Here is a 27260-nt window from a genome sequence, read left to right as displayed (position 1 = left end):
GCATCCGAAGTGTAGCAATGTCTCGTTAGGCTACAGCAGACCCCTCTGTATTTTTCTAAATAATAATTTACAACAGATCCTCTGTATTTTTCTTGTTATTTAATCTAAAGCTACAAAATTAGACCGCAAGTCCAGCTACACCTAACAATTCCTCTTTCAGCTACAAAAATTTCCAACACTGGAATCTAGGAAATTTCAACAAAATCTGCCAGGATTATAAAAATCAGAATGCAATCCAAGGACTTGTATTCTATAGTCGAATCTAACTGAATCTACTAAATTAAGACCCTTGCTCCTTCAAAGATTTCCCAACAATTACCATCCGAACTACAAAAATTGGTCAAAACCTTCTACAATTTACAAACAACGCTCATTGACGCTACAGAATTACAACAGCAATGCACTCCAAACTCTTTTCCAACAATTACGATTCAAGCGGCATTTTAACCGCAGGTCGTCTAAAAATATCAACGAGCTAAAAAAAATATTGACAGCATTACCATACCAGATATTTTCCGAGGATGATACACTATCATTGCAAGCCTTTCTGGCTCAAAATAGACTTCACGTTCCAAATAAAACATTTGCAACCCCGGCCATGTTTTGGAACGTGTTTCATCGAGCTACATGGTAAACTATTTCCTATTAAAGGTGTGGACTTTACATCAAATCTCATTTTACACTGCTCTCAATGCCTATCAGGGACGTTAAAAAAAATAAAAAAAAACTATACACTTAAATCTACCTCAATCGATTTCATCACCATGATACAATACACAACATAATTTCTCTCAGGCTTCATATAGAGGTCATTGCAATTTAACACTCTCTCTCTCTCTCTCTCTCTCTCTCTCTCTCTCTCTCTCTCTCTCTCTCTCTCCTCTCACATTTTTTGTATTAATGTTTTGTAATATATATATATATATATATATATATATATATATATATATATATATATATATATATATATATATATATATATATATAAATGAAAACTGGAACAATAAATAAATGTGATGGATATCAGAATAATCAACACACTTCAGCAAGTAATCTCCCACCCAACATCAAAGCGTGAGGAAGAAGAAATAGGGTTTATCATGAAACTCCATGAACGGACTGGCGGCGGGCCAAATTTAGGCTGGGGAACTCGGGAGAGAAATTCGACCTAAAGGGATTCTCGACGATTTTTAAATCTTTTCTGCAGAACTCTAAATAAAACTGCATCAGCAAGAAATAAAAAAACTCTTCATAATAATAATAATAATAATAATTAATAATAATAATAATTGTTAATGATATTAACAATTATATATATTTGTAATTTATACAATTGTAAAGATAAATTACTAGCAATAATTTTGCAAATCTGTCATCCATTTGAATAGAAAAAACTTGCATAATAATAATAATAATAAGTTCTCATAACCAAGACTGTCATTTCTAGCTGAAGAAGGGAGCTGAGCAGGCTCGAAAGCCCACAATTTATTTTATCATTTGTAAATACATTACTTTACATAAATGTGGATTTTGTATTTTATAAACATATTCACGGGATTGTGAAGAAGATTTGCGAATAATAATAATAATAATAATAATAATGATAATAATAAACAATCACATGTAAAAACACTTGTTATTTACATAACTATAAGGATAAATCCTAAGCAATTATTTGGAAAACTTTCATTCACTTGAACAGACGACACAAAGCCTATCCTCAAAATTAGGAATAATAATTAAGCAGGGATAAAAATTGTAACAAGGGACATTTACGCCAGTTCCTGAGGAAGTGTGGAATTCTTGCACCAAGTAGTTCATCCACGACACGAGGCAACGACCAAGGTATTCTCAGGACTGAAGGCGTTTCCGGCCGACACGTATGGAAGTCCTTCGCCTCCTCTGCTGGTTAAGAGCATAGCAGGTAAAAGGCAAGGAGAGACTACTCTGATAAGTAAGTCTGATACTCTTACGTGGTCTGTTCCATCTCCCCATCTCACCCATTTAGTTGGATTCCCCGTCCGAATGTGAATTTATTGTTCATCTTCGTTGTGCAATAAATATAAGCCATCCCTTCAAGTGAAATCATACAAAAAGCACAACCACATCTGACACGTTCTTGAAATCTGTATGTATGTATGTATGTATAACTGAATCACGAAAAAATGGAACGTGATGAATATATACATAAAGATAAAATCCACGAAGGAAAGGGACAGTGGAGTTCTGAGAGGCCTTTCGACTCTGTCGTCCTTTACTTAGCAGCTCGTGGATTTCATCTTCAGATATTTATTTATATATGTTAGAAATAATCAACACACAATCACGTGTGGAACCAAAATAAATTTCTGACTCACATCAGCACCTGGGTTCGATCCTGACGTGAGTCAGAAATTTATTTATGTATATATCGGATTCCTGTTATAAGAGTCTCTAAGATCACTGTCTACCATCCGCTCTAGAAGCTACCAAAACTTATTCTTCATATAAAATTCGACTCTTCCATTCTTCACTTCTTAAAAGCATACGTTTTTCTTTTGCAGCCCCTGACACCTGAACGAGCGTCTTAAGTCAAATATGCTACACTACAAGTGTCCTAAATGTACCCTGGGCCGTCAACGGCACAGTGCAAATACGACAGTAACCTGACCCAATATTGAACGGCTCTAGCCGACTGTCAAACAATGTCCAAGGACAAGTGGCACAAATAATCTATCACATCCCTAACCCTCGAAAATGTACACTGTTAGCAAATTCATTATGATTTTTATCATTCACGTGTGTCTTCATATATATATATATATATATATATATATATATATATATATATATATATATATATATATATATATATATATATATAATATATATATATATATCTTCATCACTTACACAATTGTTCTGAGTATTAACACAATTACTAACAGGACCTCATTAAAACTGGATGGTATTTAGCGGAGGTATTTATTCAGGAAAAGTTACAAGCTTTCTAAGACTATATTTAGCGGAGTATTTATTCAGGAAAAGTTACAAGGTTTCTAAGACTAAGCCATCGTTAAATTCTCAAGGTGAAGTTACTGAACTGGCAATGCAATGAAGACCAGTACATTTTTTCAGTACAAATTTCACACTCTACAATGTAATATATATATATATATATATATATATATATATATATATATATATATATATATATATATATATATATATATATATATATATATATATATATATATATACACACACACACACACACACACACACACACATATATACATATATATATATATATATATATATATATATATATATATATATATATATATATATATAATCTTTATCTTAGTATACACATACGCATGTAAAGAGAGAAAGACTTAGGGTTTCTCCTTAGAGGAGACATGAAACAAATGTACCCAAACACAAAGTAAGGGGGTTCGTTGCAACGGTGGCAACCTAAGCTATCCCTGCACTCTCAATCATTTCTAAAGACAAAGACGAAATAGGGAGCTACAAGGGAAGGAACGAAAATTCTCAATACTGTAACAAAGGGGAAAGAGAAAATACTTAAACTAATATAATCTTATAAGGTTATTTACTTGTACTTTACATTCCTGTTGTGTCTATTCAAGTTAGCTCCTATTGGGTGAGGCATAATTTAGAAAGCACATCGAAACTGGGACTGACTTAATCAAGGGAATGGCTTCAATGTGATGTGGTCATTCTACTAGTAGGCTTCAACGTGATGTGGTCATTCTACTAGTAATGATAAAGCATTTAAATCTGATTACTGATCTAAACTCTTTTCTGACTTATTACTACTACTAAAAATAGGTCACACTATCATAATACATCATGATGCACTCTAGTGATCAAATACATCTATGTACTTCACCCGCAATATTATTTTAATAATTCTTAACTCTGGAAAATTTTCAGACAGACTAGGGGAGTTAGTTTTCATTTAATTCTTCTTCTATCTTTGTTTTAACAGTTTCCTATACCTCCAATTACAAACACGACATTCCAATAAGACGTGGCTTAATCTAACAACCTGTAAACCAAAAACGCCTATCAAATATAACAAATTGAAAACTGAAATCCTTACTTATATCACACAATCCTGTGACAAATTTATCTATCACTTTTATTTCAGCCGAAATATGAGGTTTTATTATTCGAATTATTTCCTCAATTAATAACAAGTTCTTTTAGGTATGCAATTTTTTTTTGTCTCAATTTGTAGGCCGCTGTTGAAAAAGGGTATCATAAGAAAAACTAATCCATCAATGTAGTTACCGACTTTACCTAATTCTTTACACATATTTCGTCCATGTTGTTCCGCATAAAGACGAATTCATAAGAATTGCCGTACTCTAGTTCAGAATTAAATCACTGCATTTGAAACAGGTGATATCACTCTTCAAAGATAGAAATATGAAAGGATTGCTACTACGCAATGCTTCTGAACTGTTTGATGAATTTCATTCTCGAATTTCGAAAGCATTTATCAATTAATGTCGCTAGAGAATCTTTCCAGCAGTTATAAAGAATATATTCGTACACAGCATAATGAAATCGTATGCCACACCTGATTTCATGCCAGCACCTAGTTTTCTAAAAGAAAACTATTGAGACGGCTGTTGTCTGTCCGTCTCCCTTAGATCTTAAAAACTACTGAGGCTAGGGGCTGCAAATTGGTATGTTGATCATCCACCCTCAATCATCAAACATACCAAATTGCAGCCCTCTAGCCAAGTATTTCTTCATTTTATTTAAGGTTAAAGTTAGCCTAATCGTATGTCTGGCAAACGATATACACTAGGCCAGGTCACCACCGGTCCGCGGATCATACAGCATTATACCAAGACCACCGAAAGATAGATCCATTTTCGGTGGCCTTGATTACATGTTGTACAGAAAACTCGATTGCACCGAAGAAACTTCGGCGCATATTTTACTTGTTTTTATCTTTTTCAATTTTATGACTCACCGATTACTATCAATCATTCACCAGCCTTTCGTGGCCGTGAAATCTTCAGTTACATCACAATATCTTTCTTCCCCTCATTACTAATTTTAAGTGATTTACTTACGAAGAAATACTGATGAGTTCCCTTACAGAGTACTACAACTAATTAAAAAATTCCTCGAAATACATACCAAAAGCCTAGACACCAATGATAACAATATAACCTAATTCTTATAACAACAACCAACGAACACATCAACACAGCAAACGGTTGTTTTTTACAGGTATGGGTAACATTATGTGCGAACAAATACGATTGGTAATAATTTATATCTCCCTATTAGGAAACAATCCTTGATTGTCACTACACCATTCTTATTCCGCCTCAGATAACAAATGATAGCAATGAATTCTGAATACATAACTCCCATTGATGTATGTCGTCGCTTACCGAAGGGCCGTTACCTCTGCAAAAAAAGAAAATGGGAAAATCTTGCTGCCATACGTGTTTCAAGATTACATCATCTTTCTTAGCGCAGAGAGAGAGAGAGAGAGAGAGAGAGAGATACAATTGTTACCACTTCACGGCGTCACCATTATATGGCTTCATCCAGGTAAACCGTGTTCTTACGTAGGTTCAAACGCCTTTAAACCTCAAATCCAAACGCACAATATGCCAACACCGGAAAAAAAGTCTAAGCAATGTATGTGTTTGAGAGAGAGAGAGAGAGAGAGAGAGAGAGAGAGAGAGAGAGAGAGAGAGAGAGAGAGAGAGAGAGAGAGAGGCGTAACCCCTGAATATAATAACATAAAGAGTACAGAAGCCCAAGAATTACAGGAGTTGAGTTCAGTGTGTACAGAGAGAGAGAGAGAGAGAGAGAGAGAGAGAGAGAGAGAGAGAGAGAGAGAGAGAGAGTATTATTTTCAGATTACAAACGATTCATGTCACACAAGGAGAAGAAACGGCACTATAACGCTGTAATTAAACAGTAAACAACAGTAAATAAACAGTAAACAACAATGTACAAATCATTACATGAAATAAAAGTTGCTATTTTTAATCCATCAACTAATGTGCTATTAATAAAAATGTCAGAATCTTATTAAATAACACCTAGCAATTTCACAGAGCTGAACATTTCAGCGAAGGTTTTCCACTTTCGAAATATTCCATTTTTACCTAACATTTTCATAAAGTTGTGACTTTTGCGGTATCAAAGAAAAATCACAATACTAATATTAAAAGCAAGAGAATATTATTTATCACTACATTCTCATTAAACAGATCCACAAAACCCGTTCTGATGTTCACACGGTGGATGGAAAATAAAATTATTTTTAAAACTCCAAGGAATAAAATGCAAGGAAATATCAAATTTAGACCAAATACTGGCCTTCAGGACCTATAAGGTCATTCAGCGCCCCAGATAAGAACTATTGCGAGTAAAAGAAGGTTTAAGGTGTAACATGAAAACCTCGCACTTTACTATACACTGTGGTGTGGAAAGAGTGCAAGGGAAGATGGAAGAAAGAGAATATGAACGAAAGTACAATAAAATGAATGATAGGGGTTGCAGCTAAGGACCACAGGGACGCTGCAAAGAACATTAAGTAATGCCTACAGTGCATCACGTGAGGTGTACTCCAGCACTAACCCCTTACGGGATCAAAATTCAAAGATGCATTTAGGAGCCATTTCTCTTTCCACCACCTCTAATACTATGTACCCGTTACACGCCCAGAAAATCACACACTGGAATGCCCACTTCCGTTGTACCTCAACCTTTTTATCGTAAATTTTATCTTTTATTGACACTACAACAAAGGAAATAGCATTAAAACGACTTGCCTACTACAGGAGAGATAAATCTGGGTGTCAATCTCGTAATCTTATCACATGGAAATGCCGACTAGCAAAATAATAATTGAGAACGCAAACAAATCACACTTTAGCAAGGCGTTCGGTTCATAGACATTTCAACTAAAAGGCTAACAAAAATTAAATTTCTACAACCATATTTAAAAATGCTCAAAATCCTTGGACCGACTGACTCTAAAAGACCTTAATTTCTAAAGGTTACTTTTAGAAGAAGCTCAATTTCTCAGGGCTACTTCTTGTAATGGTCAGAATCTTCGGCCTAACTCTTGAAAAGCTCAGTGTGTTATGGTTACCTCTCGAATAGCTCAATTTACAAGGCTAACTTCACAGAGCTCGTTTGACCAGACTCGAGCACCTAGAAGAGTTTAATGCTTTAGGTCTATCAAGATTTACTAGGATTATTAACTGAAGAACTCGATCTCATACCTCAATTGTACAGAGAACTTTTGCAAGAGCTTCAATTATATGTAGAACATTTGCAAGAGCATTTATTTACCAGGACTATTATTAGCAAATGATCAGCTTGCATGACCTACTCTTCGAGTATTAAGGCTTCATTCTCAATGAACTCAATTTGTTAGATCTATGCAGTCTTTACTGGCAGATGCGAAAACCGGAACACACTGTTAGGCATGTTGATATACAGTGCTTCAGTGGCACAAGGGGGTCACAGACCAATGCACGTGACGTGTTACTTCATACCAATGTTAAAGCTAAAAATCATAAAACGAGGTGAACTTGGACTGCCACAACTACAAATACACACACACACACACACACACATATATATATACACATATACATGTATGTATAACTGAATCACGAAAATATGGAACGTGATGAATGTATAAAGATTTATTTATACATACATACATACATATATATATACACACATGCGCGCGTGTACATATTTTTTAGTGTATTAGTCATAAAACCTTTACTATCATCAAATCACGAATTCATTAACAGAAAAATTTTTCATCGTTATGTTAACAAACACAATATAATATATATATATATATATATATATATATATATATATATATATATATATATATATATATATATATATGTATATATATATATATAGATATAAAAAAACCCCCTCATGAAAACATCATCGGCCAAACCGTCATTACGAAACAGGTTGCATAAATAAACAGTTTCCTACGATATTTTGACAGCTAAACACGACGTAATGCACATCACACGAAATTCGGACCAACGCGGGTGTCACATACCACTTGTGGTTGATGAACAGATGTGTGTGTGTGTGTGTGTGTGTGTGTTTACGGATGGATGATCCTTACAAGGCCAGAGCCGCTCCCTTCATCCCAAAACCACTCGCGCCAGGTGTTACTGTGCCCGGCGATGACATTTCAAAAAAAGATTTATGTACCCGGTTAATTACCTTTCAAAACATACGTGTACGTTATGTACATTATGTGCACGTCAGGAGTACAATGCGGGATAGTTACTGGGCATGATCCCGTTCTCGATATGAAGGCCTGCTTCAATACAGCAACTTAAAATAGAAAAGGGCGTCGCGAAAGCTGAATAGAAATGAGTAACCAAGAGCAGCAACAAAAATCTGATTTGGGCGACTTCAATCAGCTTATCGCCGTTCTCGGAAAAGCTGTCATTATCCTGCAAACACACACACACACACACACACACACACACACACACACACACACCTGGCGGAACAGGGTCAATGTTCGCCGCACGGACAAAGACAAAGCTTCTAAGATAAGGAGAATGGAGAATAAAAATTCTATAATGTCCAGGTGTGAGCGTAATGCGAGATGGTGGTTCTCCCTTTTTCCAACGCTGGGAATTGTAGATTCAAAACCTTTTCGGAAACTTCACTCCAATAAGAGAGCTTCAAATGTTACTAACTGCGACTGCGCCTCATAAGTTAGAATCTCAGCTTGACGTAAAAGTGTCTATCAGCTTACATTTCAATCTGACATTACGGTATCAGAGTTTATCAACACTTTCCTATCTGCACATGCGCAATTCGTTTTAAAGTGTCAACTTGAAATCCTAAGGAATCACGCATTCATCAAAACAGAGATGTAACTGGAAATGAATTTTAAAAATGGCTAGGATTTACCGTATATTTTTTTTAAATGTTATAATGCTACTATTACCCCATTTTGTGTGTGAGCACACACACACACACACACACACACACACACACAGAGAGAGAGAGAGAGAGAGAAACTTTCTTCTGATTGGCTCTGACGATAAGGACATACTATGGACGAAGAAGGTGGTTATCAAAGAATAGGGTCCAACCCTCTGAGGTATTCCAAAATATATCTTGATCTATCATATATATATATATATATATATATATATATATATATATATATATATATATATATATATATATATACAATCGTTCATACCATACCAGTTAATAATAATAAACAGGACTCCTACTAACCTTGAAGACACGCAGTATGCTGACATTTCCCTTTCTCTGGACCACCCCACTACGAAAACATACCTGAAGTTGGAAGTAGTAATATGGCATGGCTCAATGCCATACATGACAACGCTCCTCGCTCACATGGGAAGCGGGAGGAATGAAGGTGAGTTATGGGGTGGGGGCACCGGAGGGAGGTGGGAGGGAAGTGGCCACCTCCAGCTGTATGTGTTTGGTGATCAGGGGCCTGGTGGTGTGTTCCTTAGAGAGGGTTCTTCTGTACTGGCTGTCTGGAGGCCTTGTGGTGTGACCGAGACTACGTCTCTTCACACCATTTTTAAAAGAAATGAGCATAAGCACAATTAATGCGGAAAACTACGGACATCACAGGGTAACATGAAACGAAAAAGCCGAATTCAAAGGTAGGAACTGCCCAAAAAAAGGACACCTACTGTTATATCCACATCATTACGTGGAACAGAATATAAACTTAAACCAAAGTCCATGCGCTGGGACCTGTGAGGTCATTCAGCGTTAAAAATGAAACTGACAGTTAAAGGTTTGAAAGGTGTAACAGGAGGAAAAACCTCGCAAAACATTATTCTATGGATTTGGATCATTTAAAAACCTTTTTCAACGCACTAACTTGAGGCCATCTCTATCTAAACCGAATATTTTTGCAGACGACTTCAAGCAGTTACCAAAAATCTTGATCACTAGCGACAGACTTCGTTGCTCAAATGGGGAAACACAGACACACCTTTCACTTGAATACATTTTTCTGAATCATTCGCTTAGGCTCTATCTAAGAGCAAATTTTGTCGCCACCAATTCCTTAAATGGGGTTGATCTAGGAAAAAACCCATCTTAATCAAACAATAACAACGCCAATTATGAAGATATTTTTATCATCATCATCATTTTCTACTGGCCATTTTTTTTTAGCAGTGGTCGTTCTCCGACTTTTTCTACAGAAAGGAAAAGGGGGAGAAGGAGCTTGTAGATCACACGAGGAGGGAATTGCAATTCATGCAAAATCCACCTGGAGCCTAAATTCTTCACACTTAATATGAAGTCTATTAGAAATTAACTGTATTTGAGAACTTTGCCGCTGTGACGCTAAAAGTAACCGAGGAAACCGCCCCTAAACAAAACTGTACGAAGATATGAAGACAGGCATCACAGCAATACATGCAATGAAAAAAAAATTCAAATAAATTATGCCAAAAGAGAAAAAATGGGAAAAGTACATTACTGATTATAAGTATGACTAGCTCTCACGTAAAGCTGTAAAGCACACCTATAACCTACAGATAATGTGAGCTTTCAAAACGTTTGGCAATTAACTCATTTGACAAATATAACATTCATTTAGGTTACAAAATACTTCCAAATGTTCGTGACAATAATTAATGCATAATGTAAATCTAGAAGCCTCATGAACAACAAAACATACCACAAAAATAAATAACAATAAACATTACACAAATATAAATATATATATATATATATATATATATATATATATATATATATATATATATATATACACACACATTTTATACGTTTGCATAATTTAGTCAAACTGAATTCTTCTATAGGATTTATAACGCAATATATGGAAAAATTCATACTGTATGCAAGGAAAGGCTAACAACTAAAACTTTTGGCAAATCCCATAACAAATAACTTTTCTGGCAATAACAGTTCCATCTTACTCCTGTACAGAAGGACAATGTGTCCAACGCTCTATAAAATGCTTCGTCTGACAAAATAGATTCTCAGCGATTTATTTTGAACATAGAAACCTACAACCCTCGTAAGGGCATGAGAAACCTTCAAGCACAGACGAAACCATGTATTCTGTTAATTATTTGGTTTTCTACTTTCTGTATTTCCCATTACCTGCTGCTACTTCTTTCGAATAAACACCACATTCTTTGGAAGCTTGAACTACAAGTCAATGGCCCTTGTGGGGTTGTTCCACATGAACAGGGTTCATCTTCTGAATAATAATATAATAATAATAATAATAATAATAATAATACTGCATGGACAGGATCCCAAAGCTGCGAAAGGCAACAAACAACGCACGAAAACTGACAGAGAGACACTCCGAAGGTGTGCCTCTCCCTCTACTGTTAACGCCGGCCCATTTCCTCCTCGCTATTGTCCTGCGACCAAAACGTCTGTTCAACTTACACTCCACGATTCCTCCATTAAACACTTCCCACAATACCTTTCATCTTCGGTCATTTCCCACAATTCATCCCATCCTTTGTGGTCCGGTCCGAACTCTATACTGTCATTTGTGCGTTTTGCCACTTATTTTCATCGGAAATTCAGATCGTGCTGTTTAAATTCTGATGAGTTCTGAGTGTACAGTATAGCGTTGCCACTGCGAATTCATAAGGTTAGAATAATAATATAGCCACTTATAAAGCAATCATTATTATCACAAACACGGCTCCATAAGCAACACAAAAATTACTTTGATACGAAAGCTTCTCAAGAGTAGAAGCTCCCAGGACTACTTTAGGACATGATAAATGCTGAAAATAAAGAAGACATACATAAAAAATACAATGAATTCTTTTATTTGTCTTTTGTTAGTCATACTTCCGATTATTTCTTTTGCTCACTTCAGTTTTCTATTCTCACCCGCATCATTAACCCTCGGCAAACTCGCCAACACAGACAAACATAAACACATACATACATGTACAAACATAAATACATACATATATACACACACACACACAGTGTTAGTTCACTTCTCCTCCTGTCTTTGTCTGCTCTTTCAAACCTTATCACGGTTTACCTTCCCCATGTGCCGCTTATCTTTTCTGTCAGTTACTACAGCCTCTTCCACATCTTTCATAGCTTTTCCTAATTCTCATCTTGAGTTGTACAAATTTGCTACAAACCAACAAAATGCTATACACTGTCGTAACGTTATGTGCATCACCTAACAAACACTTGCGCTCACACACATATATATGTGTATGTATAAAACAAACTTTTCTTACTCGATTTAAATGTAGCGGTAACTGAACCTGGTACAATGAAATCAGATAAAGAAAGGAACTTCATATGAATCAAAATACTTCAATTTGATAGAGCTACCAGCACTTTCCTACAAGCAATTATTAGAGAAATTCAACTGAAGAACTACAACTTTCCTTGTTTAAGAATTGTTAATAAGCTCTACCATGCAAAATATCCAAATGACGCCTCTACGTTTTCACTATTTCCTGCAAAACACTACAACAATGAATGCTGCTGCTGCTATTATTATTATTATTATTATTATTATTACTACTGTTATTATTACTATTATATTATTCAGAAGACGAACCCTATTCATGTGGAACAACCCCACTGGGGCCACTGACTTGAAATTCAAGCTTCCAAAGAATATGGCGCTACCAGGATTTGTAAGTTCTTGCCAGACATTAACAAAATCTGACGCGCAAAAAAAAAAAAAAAAATTGTAATTTTTACTTCTCTCTTACCACTAAATATAAACCAAGGCGCAAAACCTAAAATGCAAGATTTTTCTTTTCCTTAGGAGAAAAATATAACTGACATATCTGGTTAGTTACTAGTCCAACAGATCTAATTCTTCTGGCAATCAAATGAAAGACGTTATGGTAAGTTACCAATAATTGGAGATTTTGGAGGAAACGTGTAATACGGCAGCATCTGGACTGTCCATTACAACATAAATTCATTTTCAATCTATACAATGCAATAAGGCGATCGCAATGGAGTTCCATGAGTTAAAGACGTATTTATAGTAAATAATAAACTATTGCACTACATTCCGCAATGTTGCAAGGTTACCCCAGGAATAACTGCACGTATATATTAAATAGCATACAACTGTTCTTGAAATGTGACCATTTTAGTTTATTAATAAATGGACTGTTAAAACATGGCATCCACCGGAATAGAGATTTAGTTCAATATATTTAGTAAAATTAGAGCATAACGTGCTTCGATTATGATGTGTGAATACATATTATTTTATTACATATATATACATATATATATATATATATATATATATATATATATATATATATATATATAAATATATATATATATATATATATATATATATATATATATATATATATATATATATATATATATATTATACATACATACTATACATACAGAGAGAGAGAGAGAGAGAGAGAGAGAGAGAGAGAGAGAGAGAGAGAGAGAGTCTCCATTTTCCTAATAACATCCTAATTTTTAGATGAACAGGTCATAAAATATGTTGTTTATAGAGAGAGAGAGAGAGGAGAAGAGAGAGAGAGAGAGAGAGAGAGAGGAATGTCTCCATTTCCTCTCAACATCTCAATTTTTAGACGAACAGGTTTGTAACTCCATACTGTTTATCTCTTGAGAGAGAGAGAGAGAGAGAGAGAGAGAGAGAGAGATAAGGTCTCCATTTCCTCGTAACATTTTTAGACAAACACGTTTGTGAAGGCATACTGTTAACCTCTTGACACACACACACAGACAGAGAGAGAGAGAGAGAGAGAGAGAGAGAGAGAGAGAGAGAGAGAGAGAGAGAGAGAGAGAGAGAATCTTACAGCAACAATTCCAGGGCGCTGCAGCCACCTACCTGGAGGAGGATTCCCGGGTCACCTTCATCTTGAAACGGAGCGAGTTCCAAGTTCCGACCAAACTCTTCCAAAATTTCTCCACCTTGAAGAAGAAGAAGCCTCGGCCGCCCCGGCTTCACCTCTGTCCTCTATCCTTTCCCTCCTCCACTTTCTTCTTCTTCTTCTTTCTTTTATTTCCTTCCTATTCCTCCACAACACTTTATTATCCTCCTGGGATATATTTCCTTTCCCTTTTATGAAGATTCAGAATTCGTCTTAAATTCCACTCGCTTGTGGTAGATGCTGCTACCGTTTGGATGTCATATGTATATATACATATATAATATATATTAACGACTAGAGGAGCGATTAAATACGCAAGTTTTGTGAATAAATATGAGGAAATAAATAGGGAATAAATAATTAATTTCCTAAGTCTACAAGAGTAATCACTTTCCTTTAACACAGGATAATTATTCCTTTAATTATCCTGCTCTTCAGTCTAGTTTCACTTTCGTCATCTCATTCCATCCTCTCTCTAGTTTCTTCTGGCTTATGTTTCACGTCCAATTTATCCGCAATCCCTTTAGTTCTAATCATAATTCATTCATTGAAATTAATTATATCGGCCATTTCACCTGTTTAAGCACTGAAAACAGAGAGATCTTGAGTAATGTACGAAAATAAAATAAAAAATGTATTGTTTCGTTTCCTGAAAGTTCTTCAACGGGAATAAAAAAAAAAAACCTAGTCGAAAACTTCTAAAATGTCTAATATAAGGTATCTCGTTTCTAGAAGCATTCACATACGAAGAATACAAGCAATGCAGTCCTATACAGGAATCGGCAAAACATAAATAATTCTAACGAGTTGACGTTTTGACGAGACAAATTTCACAAACATTCGGCAAATTCGACGTGACCTTTTACTACACGGGGGTCAAGGAGATAAATGACAGACAGGTGACTTCATGGGCAACAGGACGCAAGCTGCAGCAGGCAAGGCGGGCATCAGCCAACAGGCAAGCAGGTGATTATGCGATCTTCAGGGGATGAAACTGAACGAGCGGACACTGCATTTTCCTTCTGAAGTAGATGCGGGGGTCACCTATGTTCGGTGTTCTTTAAAAGTCTCCTGGTGGTATACAAGACTGTTCGGAAGCATAAAGCCACTACGATTTCTTCCTGAAGTAGACGAAGGTGTCACGCAGGTTCACCGACGACAGCTTTAAATATGAAGCTTCGCACTTCCTGTTTCCCCTTCGGCTGCTACTGCTTCAGGGTCTGTAGGTTTTCAGTTGGGCATTGCCTGAACGAAATGCACAGAGGTGTCCTTTGAACAGCAACGCTAATGGTCCATCAAAACTTCTGCGGAGGGTGCACCAAAGGGAGGTAGGTAGCTCCTTATCTTCGACGTCGTAGGTCCTTGGGATAGGTCAAGTGCGAAAAGACAGCAGCAGCAGATACAGCACTAGCCAGGGAGGGCCGCAAATATGACGGCGAAAATAGACGATTGAAAAAAAAATGTGAAAAAAGAAGCAAAACCTTCCCACCGCGGAATGCCACAAATGCTAAAGGAAAAAAAATGGGTGCATATTCACGGCCGCACTTACATACACACGCACGCCCTTCCTCACTTTCGAACACCCAGGGCTCTCCTCTCCTCTCTAACTCCCACGGCCGCGTTGCACGCCCTCACTGACTAGACTAAAGGCAACTGTCCGTCACTGGTGCTCTCTTTCTCTCCCCATTCGTTTGCTCGCTCGCTCGCTCGCACACTCCCTCACTCTCTCTCTCTCACTCTCGTTCGCTCGCACGGTGAAACAGGGGGTAGAGAGCAAGAGAAGGCCTCAGAAGCTTCCGCTTACTTCCTATAAAACGCATGTAGAGTGCTTACGTTAGTTTTACTCCCTTTTTCCTGGACTGGGCTAGATAAGGGCAAAGAGTTGCCAGCCCCGTCGGCTTCGCATGAAAAAAATAAAAGCGGGGATTAAAAAAGGCATCCACTTGCTCTCCCGTCTAAAATACCACCACCGCCCTCTACCACCACCAACCGCCCCCCCACTCTACTCCCGAAAACCCAACCCAACCTTCCTCCAGAAGGGCTATCTGGCATCCATCTCGCAAGCGGAATGAGAGGTGGGGAGGGGGGAAACAGAGGAGGAGGAGGAGGAGGAGGAGGAGGGGAGGAGGGAGGAGGAGGAGGAGGAGGAGGGAGGAGGGGGAACATGGATAAGGACAGTGGGGCTGGGCTGCAGGGAAACGAGAGCTATGAGAGGGGGGTAAAGGAGACGGGGTGGGGGGGGAGGAGGGGGTAATAGCAGACACATAGGGTGGCGGCGGTGAGACCAGACACACTCACGAGAGAGAGAGAGAGAGAGAGAGAGAGAGAGAGAGAGAGAGGGCGGAGAGTTGGAGGAGGAAGGATACGAGAGAGAGAGAGAGAGAGAGAGAGAGAGAGAGAGAGAGAGAGAGAGAGAGAGAGAGAGAGGGTCAAGGTCACAGACGTCGTCCTCAATGAAAATGCCCTCCTCCCCTACGAGTAAAATATACCCTCCCTTTTACCTAACCACCTCCGCTTTCCCAAGCCCCCTCCCCCACCCCTCTACCCAGGGGGCTTCATTCGTCTTCATCGTGCCCAAATCCCTATACCCGCTTTTTCCACGTTAAAATATTTCACGCACAAGAGTGTTCGAGAGGGAGGGGGATATCTTTCTATGCATTTCGCACCAAAATAACCATACCTGTCCTTATGACCTCTTTATTCATCAAACAGGAAAAATGAAAAAGGTAATGAATGTACAAATGGCCGAGGAACACCACCACCACCCTCATGAATTTCCGTCCTTATTTCTTTTCCCATGTTAACCATTTTTCTTCCTTTTTTCTTTCGGGGATATGTGCCGCACCAACAAAATCAATAGGGGAGCACAGCAAGCTACCACATGAGGAGGAGGAGGAGGAGGAGGAGGAAGTGGGAGAGTCAAGGGGAGGTGGCGGTAGTTATGATGAAGGCTCTTCTACACACGCAACTCGAAAATCTACACAGGCACGCAAAAGCTGTCGTGAATTTTCACGATTCAGTGTGACCTTTTAAGAAGAAAAATGGACGTCCTACATCATTACTAAAACCATGTGGATTATAAGTAGCGTTTCTCTTTTAATAACTCTGCGAACGACGCCTCACCTTAGCGCGAATGTAACATCGTTCACGCGCAAGCGTACGAAATGGTGTGAAGAGGACAAAAGACTAATATGGAAAGAGAGAGAGAGAGAGAGAGAGAGAGAGAGAGGGAGAGAGGTGAGGGGGAAAGATAGAGAACTTGTACCCATCAAAAATAGAAATCAAGAATAGTCCCTAATAAAAAAAAAAAAAAAGCTGTACAAGACGCTCTGTAGAAAAATGACCGTGGCACCAGTCGACCTTGAGTACAAAAGCTACATCTACGGCAAACTTCTACATTTAATATTTTCCATGTGTCGCTATTCACTTGCTGCTTCTACGTTTTCTCGATTTTCACAATGTCGCGCTTTCCTTTTCTCCCAATTTCTTTTTCCCAACTGCTGGGTTACAGAAGTTACATAACTGTCCTTGTCGTCATATGCTCATTTTGTATAGGTATGTATATATGTACGTATGTGTATATATATATATATATATATATATATATATATATATATATATATATATATATATATATATATATATATATATATATTACTACCACGGACTAATATACGGGTTCATATTAACAGATAGATACATTAAATCTAAAACCTAAGAACGCAAAAGTGTAATCCTGATTTTAATATAGCCTACACTTTAAATCATAAAAGTTCAGTTTTAAAACTGGAAATGAAAATTTTCATGTTCTCAGATACGAGTAGTAGTATCACACTTGAAAATTTTAGTTGTACAAGACTTTTAATAGCATAAAAATAATTACAGCCGAGAAAAAATAAAGTAACATACAAAGGGTATGATGTGAAAGAGTAATAACCGAGAAATTGGATGATAATACGTAAAAAAAAAAAATACACTACTGTTTAAAAGATACGCCACAAACTAGTCTAATAAATCCCACTTATTAAGTTTCTGAAAGGATGTACAAAATTCTACGGGTAGAGAATACCACTATTAGATGACTTCCCTTCAGCCTGATACAGCTCTCTTCAAAAAACAAAAACGTCACTGCTATTAATAACAGAAAGATAGAAATACGTCATAGGGTATATAGGGCCAATGGGTACGGTAACGTTAACAGAAGAAGAAGAAGAAGAAGAAGAAGAAGAAGAAGAAGAAGAAGAGGAAGAAGAAGAAGAGTAATGCGATAAAACTCGACGATAAACGTGGATTAAAATATTCGATGAAAAATGCAACAGTCCTACGACAGTCCATTTCGTAATAGACTGTCTATCGTCATTTGTACAAGCCCACATGAATACATTGAATCTATATATATAAAAATGGATGTGGATGTGCGTGTGTGCCAGCATAATTCTGAAACGCATTGAGCAATTTCAACCAAACTTGTACACATATGACTTACTATCTGGAAAAGAATACTGTGGCGGAAAGACATCACTAGCACCAAAGGGGATGGGGTGGGAAGGGCTTCCCTGAAGCTGGGCTGGTTATGCCCGTAGACATATGACTTACTATCTGGAAAAAAATACCGTGGGGGGTGGAGGTGGAAGGGGGTGACATGTAAAAATAACCGAAAACGACAGATATTAGTGTCTAATCCATAGTTTTCGGGGTCACTGAGATGAATGGTGACACTCCAGATGCCCTTTAAGTCCAAGTTCAGCCCCGATAGGATGGGCGGAGGGGGTGAGAAGAGTGAAAAATAAAATGTCAAAAATGACAGATATTAGTGTCTAATCCATAGTTTTCGAAAACCATGAGATGGATAGTAACACTCCCGATGCCCTTTAAGTCCCAGTTCGGCCCCGATAAGACGGGGGATGAGAAGGGGTGAAGTATAAAATGTCAAAAATGTTGGGCAATGTAACTGAAGCAACTATCTTAATAGAACAGGGTGATGGAGAGAGAGAGAGAGAGAGAGTGAGAGGGAGAGGGAGAGGAAGTGAGAGAGAGAGAGAAAGTAAAGGGGTGTTAGGGAGGCGACAGAGAGAGAGAGAGAGAGAGAGAGAGAGAGAGAGAGAGAGAGAGAGAGAGAGAGAGAGAGAGAGAGAGATTTATCGGTTGTCATTCAGTTTTCCCGGGCAGCGCCAGGCTGGCTGGTCTGCTGGTACAAAATTCTTTTGAGAATATATTAAATACTACATATTTTTTAATGAAACGTTTTTGTTACTTGCACCAAAACATGACTTCAGTACAAAACGTTTACATAGTGTCTCGCATGCAAACCATAATGGCGTTTAGGTCTGGTTCAATCGATCGATCCTTCGAATTCCTAGTATCTGTTACACCTGTCACAGGTACTCAGTCTCACTGACTCTCACATTAAAGAGAGGTAACTTTGCCATCTCTCCTTCAGGAGACACTTAAATACCCACCTTTGGCCTTGCAGACTTCAGTCGGGCACAACGCCTAACTTATAATTTTAACTTGAAATTACATATCACAGGTTTTATCGATCTACAAATGCATCTATCGATTAATAAATAAGTCTATAAGGTTTAGACCTGCACCTGAAGAATGCATGCAAATTAACATTAATAATTATAATAATTAATAATGAAAAGCCCAAGATTCGCAATAACATTGGCCTTTGGATCACTCATAGTTTTATAAAGCTGGCAGGGTGAAAATTTGCATGAATAGCATTAATTTTTCTATAAAGCAAAAAGACAGTAAATAATAATAATAATAAAAAAGTTAAGTATACCTTAGTTTTAACAGACCACTGGCTGATTAACAGCCTCCTAGGGCTGGCCTGAAGGATTAGATTTATTTTACGTGGCTAAGAACCAATTGGTTACTTAGCAACGGGACCTACAGCTTATTGTGGAGTCCGAACCACATTAGAGCGAGAAATGATTTTCTATCACCAGAAATAAATTCCTCCTAACTCTTCATCAGCCGGGCCGGGAATTGAACTCCACGGCCCATCGAGTGTTTCAGTCCAAGCTCACCACTCACCCAACGAAGGGCTAATATAACACAATAATAATAATAATAATAATAATAATAGTTAAAAATCTAAAAAAAATAAAAAACCGCAAAACCCTATGCATTCAAAAACACATACTGTGTTGCCAAAACCAAACTTCAAACCTGTACGCGGAGAATCCCGACAGTCTGCGGGCAATATTGACATATGTTATAGGGGGTATCTATTGCAAGTGTACCGCTGATGTGCAACTGTGTATCCACAGCGTTTGTGGAAACATCAACTATTCCTGACTTACTGACGATACCGTTGCAGGGGGCAAAATCCAAGTGCTCTATAACCACAATTCAAAATTTATGGTTGCAAAAGATATGGTTCTTTGCTCAAGCAATGGGATTTTTCATAAACCTTGGACAGTAATATAAAATTTATCCAAAATTTTTTTTATTAAGCCCTTACTGTACCTTTTTATTATTATTATTATTATTCCACCACTAACTGACAGAACCTTAAAAGCCTTCTAACAAGGCGGTCTCATGACGTCAGATACCGAGAACAACTTAAGACCGGACCAAGCTCAATTGTCTGGGTCTTAAGCAAATTCCCGTGAGGTCTCCCTCGCCATGTCTCGATATTTCTCCCTCGCTGCAGAGGCCAGTGGGATGGGCAACGCAGTGTCTTCCTTAGCCCAGACCTGACTAACCAAACGGGGGAAAGAAACATACTCGGGTCTCATCCCGACTCCCTATACACAACAGGAAGATCAAATATCAGGTACCCGTTAGGACACGTGATTCCGGTAATGTAATTTATTATTTTTTTTTTTTTTTAAAGAAGCATGGCGGTAAAATGGTCGATTGGAAACCTGATATAAAGTAAAATTTAAGGAAAGCCTTTTTTTATGTAACTTTCAGCAAAATGCTTTAGCGGATAAACAAAATCGTTCAGTGAGCCAGTGTAGAAGATTGCCAAATTCTTATTATGTAACGTACAATTCAACTATCTAAAAATCAGGATAAATTTCAAGTGCATTATTATTATTATTATTAGCAAGATGATAATGATTTCAAGCAGTGGCGGACTAAACTTACATATTTGCGTTGCAATGCGCGTCTAGGTTTCAACACTAAGAATAATATAATAATACTAGACGGGAATACCACTAATCCCCCGCAAATTAACTGGGTGACACCACCCGCCCTCAGAATCCCGCTGGGCGTCACTTACAAATTTAGACCCACATACCTATGCACGTGCGTGTTTTCCATCTGTAACCACGTAAATGGAAAAATGCAGACGGCCCAGAAGTGTCAGAACCCAGCTGACAGCAACCCCCACCATCCGCCCTCGAAAAACTGTCTCTTAAAGTCTGCCACCCTCTCGCCCTCTTGAAGCATGCACCCAATAGCCTCGCTACCGCTGGCACCGTGCCATAATCGGCTGGGTCCTGTCATCTGCTCGCTAACCTTGGAGGCCGAGTGGGAAAAAAAAAAATGTACCTTTCGTGATGGTTTAAGGGGAAGGGAAATGGCAGTAACTAAATGATATTTAAAGGGTGAATACAATAAACTCAGAAGGTCGTGGGACAGATCTTCGAAACAAGTGCTAGGAAATTTCTTTCTTGATGATGATGACTAATTATGAAAAAAGGCATTGCAAAATGATTACTTACACACACACATATATATGTGTGAGTCACTAACTACATAACTGATGATGAATTTTATTGAAATTTTTTTGTAAAATAAAAAAATATTAAGGCAGCGACAGTATTTCAAGGCAAGGCACGCAGGGCTTTAAAATAAAACTCAATTTAAAAAACTAGAGAGGGGAAAATATGTGAGGCAAGGAAGTTACTCCATTCAAGGGTGAAAGAGTTCAGCTATCTTTCCATCTGTAGATAAACAATTTAAGTTATCAATTTCGATTTACCGGTAAACAAATCCCCTTACCGATTTAGACCAAGAGGTGAAAAATTTTATCTGCATATTATGAACTACCTTTTTCTAACATGAGGGTAATTATAGTCATTCTAACTAACATGTAAATAAGTTTATATTATTTCGACAGAAATGAACAACGTTTCTGCTGTCGTTTTCCACCAACAAGCACCAGATAAAAATTTACGTATATTATCCCATCAAGAAAACAATTTGCTACTGGATTTTTCTATCATAACGCTAACTACAGTTTCGCTACTTTGTAAAAAAAAAAAAAAAAAACCTGGCTATCTATTTCCATCACAGGGAAATCAATCAGTTTTCTGTTTAGCTATCCATTTCAACCTCCGTATATAACTCTTATGCGTTTTATTTTTGACCAAAATATAATAGTTTAAAAAATAATAAGGAATGATAGACGCCAATCAAGTTTTTGTTCTCGAAGCAAATATAAAAAGAAAGTTCAGCTTCAACGTAGATACTAAAGCAAATACTGAGAAATCTAGTAGTAAATTACTTGGTCACAGGCGTCAATGTCACTAACTTCTGACAGAGAGAGAGAGAGAGAGAGAGAGAGAGAGAGAGAGAGAGAGAGAGAGAGAGAGAGAGAGGTTGGTTCATGCATAACCAAAAGTCTCTAACAACTTGGCCACATGAAATAATTTTCCTCGCTTATGCTAAACTGGTTTTACGGAATAACGTACTGTTTGCAAGAACTGATACAAGTTACTTAAAATACATTTATTTCTCTCTAAAACGAAAGATACTCTGGTTAATATATATATATATATATATATATATATATATATATATATATATATAGATATACAAAGAGTATATATATATATATATATATATATATCTATATATATATATATATATATATATATATCTATATATATATATATATATATATATATTTTTTTTTTTTTTTTTTGACTAGGCGTATGATGAACCAGTCACTGGTTCTACTGGCTGCACAAAATATACTACTCATTGCCTCTAAACCTACGTTACAGTAGGTACACGAAATAAGTTTTTCTCTTTAATAATTCTAAATCAAAGTCCCTCTTTCAACAAATATTATTTCAGCTGGCAAATATTACGCAGGGTACAAAAACACTCCACCGTAACTCAGCTATACTGGTTACCTAAGAATAAATTCATCACTAGCACGCACTGTAACTAGGTTTAGCATTTACAATGCCCAGTATTCTTAGAAGCTGTAGCAATTTCATCAGGCAAGACACACAACTACACGGTCCTACAAGTTCCCAGAAAAAGGCAAGTGCTTTTATGGTAATATCTAGCTTTCTCGTGAGTAAAAATGGTATTTCACGCTGGATACTTGCAACTAGTTTCGTGAGCTTTTAGTATAAAAACATTTCACAAAGGTTTTTTTTTCTGTAATACCGCTGTGTGAGGGTGTGCTTATATATGTATAAGTGTGTGTGATATTATATATAGTATAGGAGATATATATATATATATATATATATATATATATATATATATATATATATATATATATATATATATATATATATATATATAACGATATATGAAACACTTTCACTGAGATCATACATACGGCAGATATGAGGGAGATATTTTAATTGAAAAACCCGAAACTGAGGAAGACCTGAATGTACTTATGAATGGATTTACAGTTTTTGAATCGAGATCAATAGTAAAGTAACCTTACGAGATGGGAAAACACCAGGTTAGGATGTCATCATTGCTTAAGTGATTTTAGCTGAAATTGAAATGAAACTTTAAATACTACCCAGACTGTTCTGCAGAATACTGAATGGGGCCAGAGAAGCATGATGCTTGGGTAGTGAAAGTTGAAGCAAAGGTACCCTATAGAAAAGAAAGACACACACACACACACACACATATATATATATATATATATATATATATATATATATATATATATATATATATACATATATACATATTATTATATACATATACACATACACACATAATATACTTCCTGATGACAAACACGCCCACTCATCATTTCCATACCCATCGCTTCATCATTGTCACTTTCCCTATTCATACGAAATACCAAGGGTGAAGGACAGGTACATTCATTAGCTGGAAAACAAACAAGAGCTTTCCCACATAAACAGTAAACGGAGAAAAACAACGGCGCTAACAAGATAGGTAACGGGGGTTAAACAAATACCTAACAAAACATAAAAAAAAAGCGATGGCATTGACATGAATACAACCGTTCCCCTTGGTATACTGTGTAATAAAAGTATCAATTGCAACAAAAAAAAAATTAGAAAGGGAATTAACAAATACATAACTACAATACATAGCTGTCTCCTTCATTCATACGGGACAACAGCATACATTTGTTATACGGCAAGTGTTTTTGGAATGAAAATCACTTAAAAAAAGGTTCTAAGTGTTTATATCGTTCACTACCATTCTCATAAAATAGAGAGAGAGAGATTCACCTATCACAGTTCAACACCTACACTTAGCAAAATCACAAGCGCCGACTTATTACCCATAAAAGAGGTTCATATAACAGCAGTCGTAAAAAGACAATATAAATGAAATGAACCAACAAAGTCATTTTGCAACACTCGCCGTCAAATAACCAATCAGCTAAAAATTACCGGAAGCGCACGATTAGTGAAATGCATCCACAACATCAAGCATCACCAAAGGTATGCTCAAACAAATATTTTTCTTTTTTATGGATCAAGACAGAAGAATCGCACCAGGCTTCAGCAAGCAATATTTCAAAGCATAAAATTCCGGTATGAGCAGGTTATAAGAATTACGACACAAACTACCATAAAATCAATATGAAAACATGAGTTGTCCGTACATACCAAATCGGCACTGCTAGTTTTCAAACAGCGGAAACTTTTTACCGCGGAAAAATGTTTTTTGTTTATATTAATGATATTACTCAGAATCAAGTTAAACTAAACTGAATAACATTAACAAAAACAACCAGACGGTTCTTTCATCTAACCGACCCAACAAAGGAAACCGAAATAGAGGACCTACTGGGGTGAATAGTCCAAATCTAAAGGTCATTCCAACCGATCAGTGCACGAATCTTACATACTTCATCAAAATACCGTGGGATGAAAGCCTGCCTGGACCACACGGTGTACAACATTATGTCAAATTTTCATGAGATCTTGACGGAAAATAAAAAAGAAAAAAAACTGTCCCCACAACTGACATTTCAGATTGGATATATTATCTTATAATTCTTGACCCCTGACCAAGAAATTTCACAGACACTGCAGTTGTTAAAAGCTCTATGTAGGAATAGACTAGAATATAGGATTTAGGCCAAAGGCCAAGCGCTGGGACCTATGAGGTCATTCAGCGCTGACAGTAAAATAAGTTTTAAAAAACCTCGCATTTGCACTACGAATCGTTACGGGAGGGTGGAAAGGAAGAAGGAAGAAAGAGAATAAGAACGTTGGTACTGTAAAAGGAATGAAAGGGGGTTGCAGCTAGGGGTCGAAGGGTCGCTGCACAGAACCTTAAGTGATGCCTACAGTGCACCACATGAGGTGCACTGAAGGCACTACCCCCATACGGGAAAAGCTTTATGTAGGGGATCTATTCTCAATAAAAGCTTCATGTACGGGAACATTCTCTCTAAAATAACAACTTTAAAGTATGGATTTCTCGTAAAAAGCTTAATGTAGAGGATTCTTTCTCATTAAAAGCTTTACGTAGGAGATTTCACGTTATAAGCTTCTGTAGCGGATTTCTTATCGTTAAAATTTCAAGTGGGGGATTTCTGTTTTGCACAATAATTTATCTCCAAAAAACAAGTAAAAAATGCTCCGAAGATTCTGCGGTGCAATCAAGTTTTCTGTACATCGTATAATCAAGGCCACCGAAAATACATCTATCTTTCGGTGGTCTCGGTATAATGCTGCATGAGCCGCGGTCCATGGAACTTAACCACGGCCCGGTGGTGGCATGGCCTACAATCGTTGCCAGATGCACGATCACGGCAACTTTAACCTTAAATAAAATAAAAACTACTGGGGCTAGAGGGCTGCAATTTGGTATGTTTGACGATTGGAAGGTTGATGATCAACATACCAATTTGCAGCCCTCTAGCTTCAGTAGTTTTTACGATGTGAGGGCGGACGGAAAAAGTGCGGACGGGCAGACAAAGCCGGCACAATAGTTTTCTTTTCAGAAAACTAAAAACCTGTTGAATACCTAGAACGAAGAAATCACTAACCGCATCTATTTAAACTGAATAAAAATAACATACATGATTTCTCAAAAGGAGATTTATATATGGATTTAAGCCTTTGATCAAAAGACCGCAACAGGGATAATATAAACCTGGAATCGCCTCAACTGAATACAAGCGCGAGACACGATTTCTCAACCGGAGATTTATAAATACATTAATATCTCTATTCAAAATATCATAACAAGACACTATTAATAACCTGCAATCACCTTTCAACATACGAAGAGCAACACTAAGGGAACGCGCATAAAAATACGTTCATATTCTCAGTAGTCCGACCATGAAGATACTAATTCAGTAATTCTGGATTATCGAATTTTCTACCTCCCTCACTGTTTCTCGAAATGGTTAACTAGCATCTGCTTCTTCCTTTGCAGTAAATGAGCATGATTTCTGTACTACTGTTTCCCACAATAAGGAAGAGAAAACTTAACAAACACATGAACCATTACTTTCTCGGCCACATCCAGCATCCATCAACACAAACAAGAAATTAACATCACTGAGAGTTTAGTTAAATAACAAAAATAGGGCCACAGCAGTAGCAAACCCAACACAAATAGGATACAACTAGGACAGTCCAATAAAAAAAAAACTTCAAGCCTTACAAACTATTTTCTACTACTGACAGGTACAGATGGATGAAGATTAGGATCTTAAGAGACGGTTCTTTAAGAAAAACAAAAAATACAAAAACTAAAAAAGAAAAAGCCAGTATGCTACTCACCCTCCAGCCCCTAGTTCTACGTCTTCCAGGCTGAAGAAAAATAAACAAAATTCTTAAAACAAAAATAAAAATACAGCATATAATTCAAATTTACAAAAATAAGTCTTAAAACATGAATTTAGAAATTACAATCCAAAATAAGGCATCGACTGAAATATGAATTAACTGGTAACAAAATACTTGAAATTAAAATAAACACAATAATGTGTCCACAAAAATATAGATAACAATCAAAACAAAATATAATACTGAAAAGAAAATATATACTGTTACATGTCATTTGAAAATAACAAACTTCCTCATTGTTATCACCTTTCCCTTAACCCCCCGTCAAATG

At 37.0% G+C, this 27260-nt stretch overlaps 1 protein-coding gene across 9 annotated transcripts in view; it reads right to left on the bottom strand.

The window, feature by feature from the left end:
- gus (gustavus) overlaps positions 1-27260 on the bottom strand; it is a 306026-nt gene that overhangs the window by 165833 nt on the left and 112933 nt on the right. For 3 of the 9 annotated variants that reach the window (XM_067085771.1, XM_067085777.1, XM_067085776.1), the window contains one exon: positions 26924-26953. The exons of 3 other annotated variants lie outside the window; for them this stretch is intronic. In XM_067085771.1, the coding sequence (XP_066941872.1) occupies positions 26924-26953 (30 nt within the window). Of the gene's footprint in view, positions 1-13924; positions 15618-26923; positions 26954-27260 lie in introns of those variants that run through there. 3 more of the 9 variants (XM_067085782.1, XM_067085783.1, XM_067085781.1) reach the window with 3 other exon arrangements.

This window comes from Macrobrachium rosenbergii, chromosome 42, assembly GCF_040412425.1.
Source record: "Macrobrachium rosenbergii isolate ZJJX-2024 chromosome 42, ASM4041242v1, whole genome shotgun sequence".
Taxonomy (NCBI): domain Eukaryota; kingdom Metazoa; phylum Arthropoda; class Malacostraca; order Decapoda; family Palaemonidae; genus Macrobrachium; species Macrobrachium rosenbergii.
This window is presented reverse-complemented; position numbering and strand designations above follow the sequence as displayed.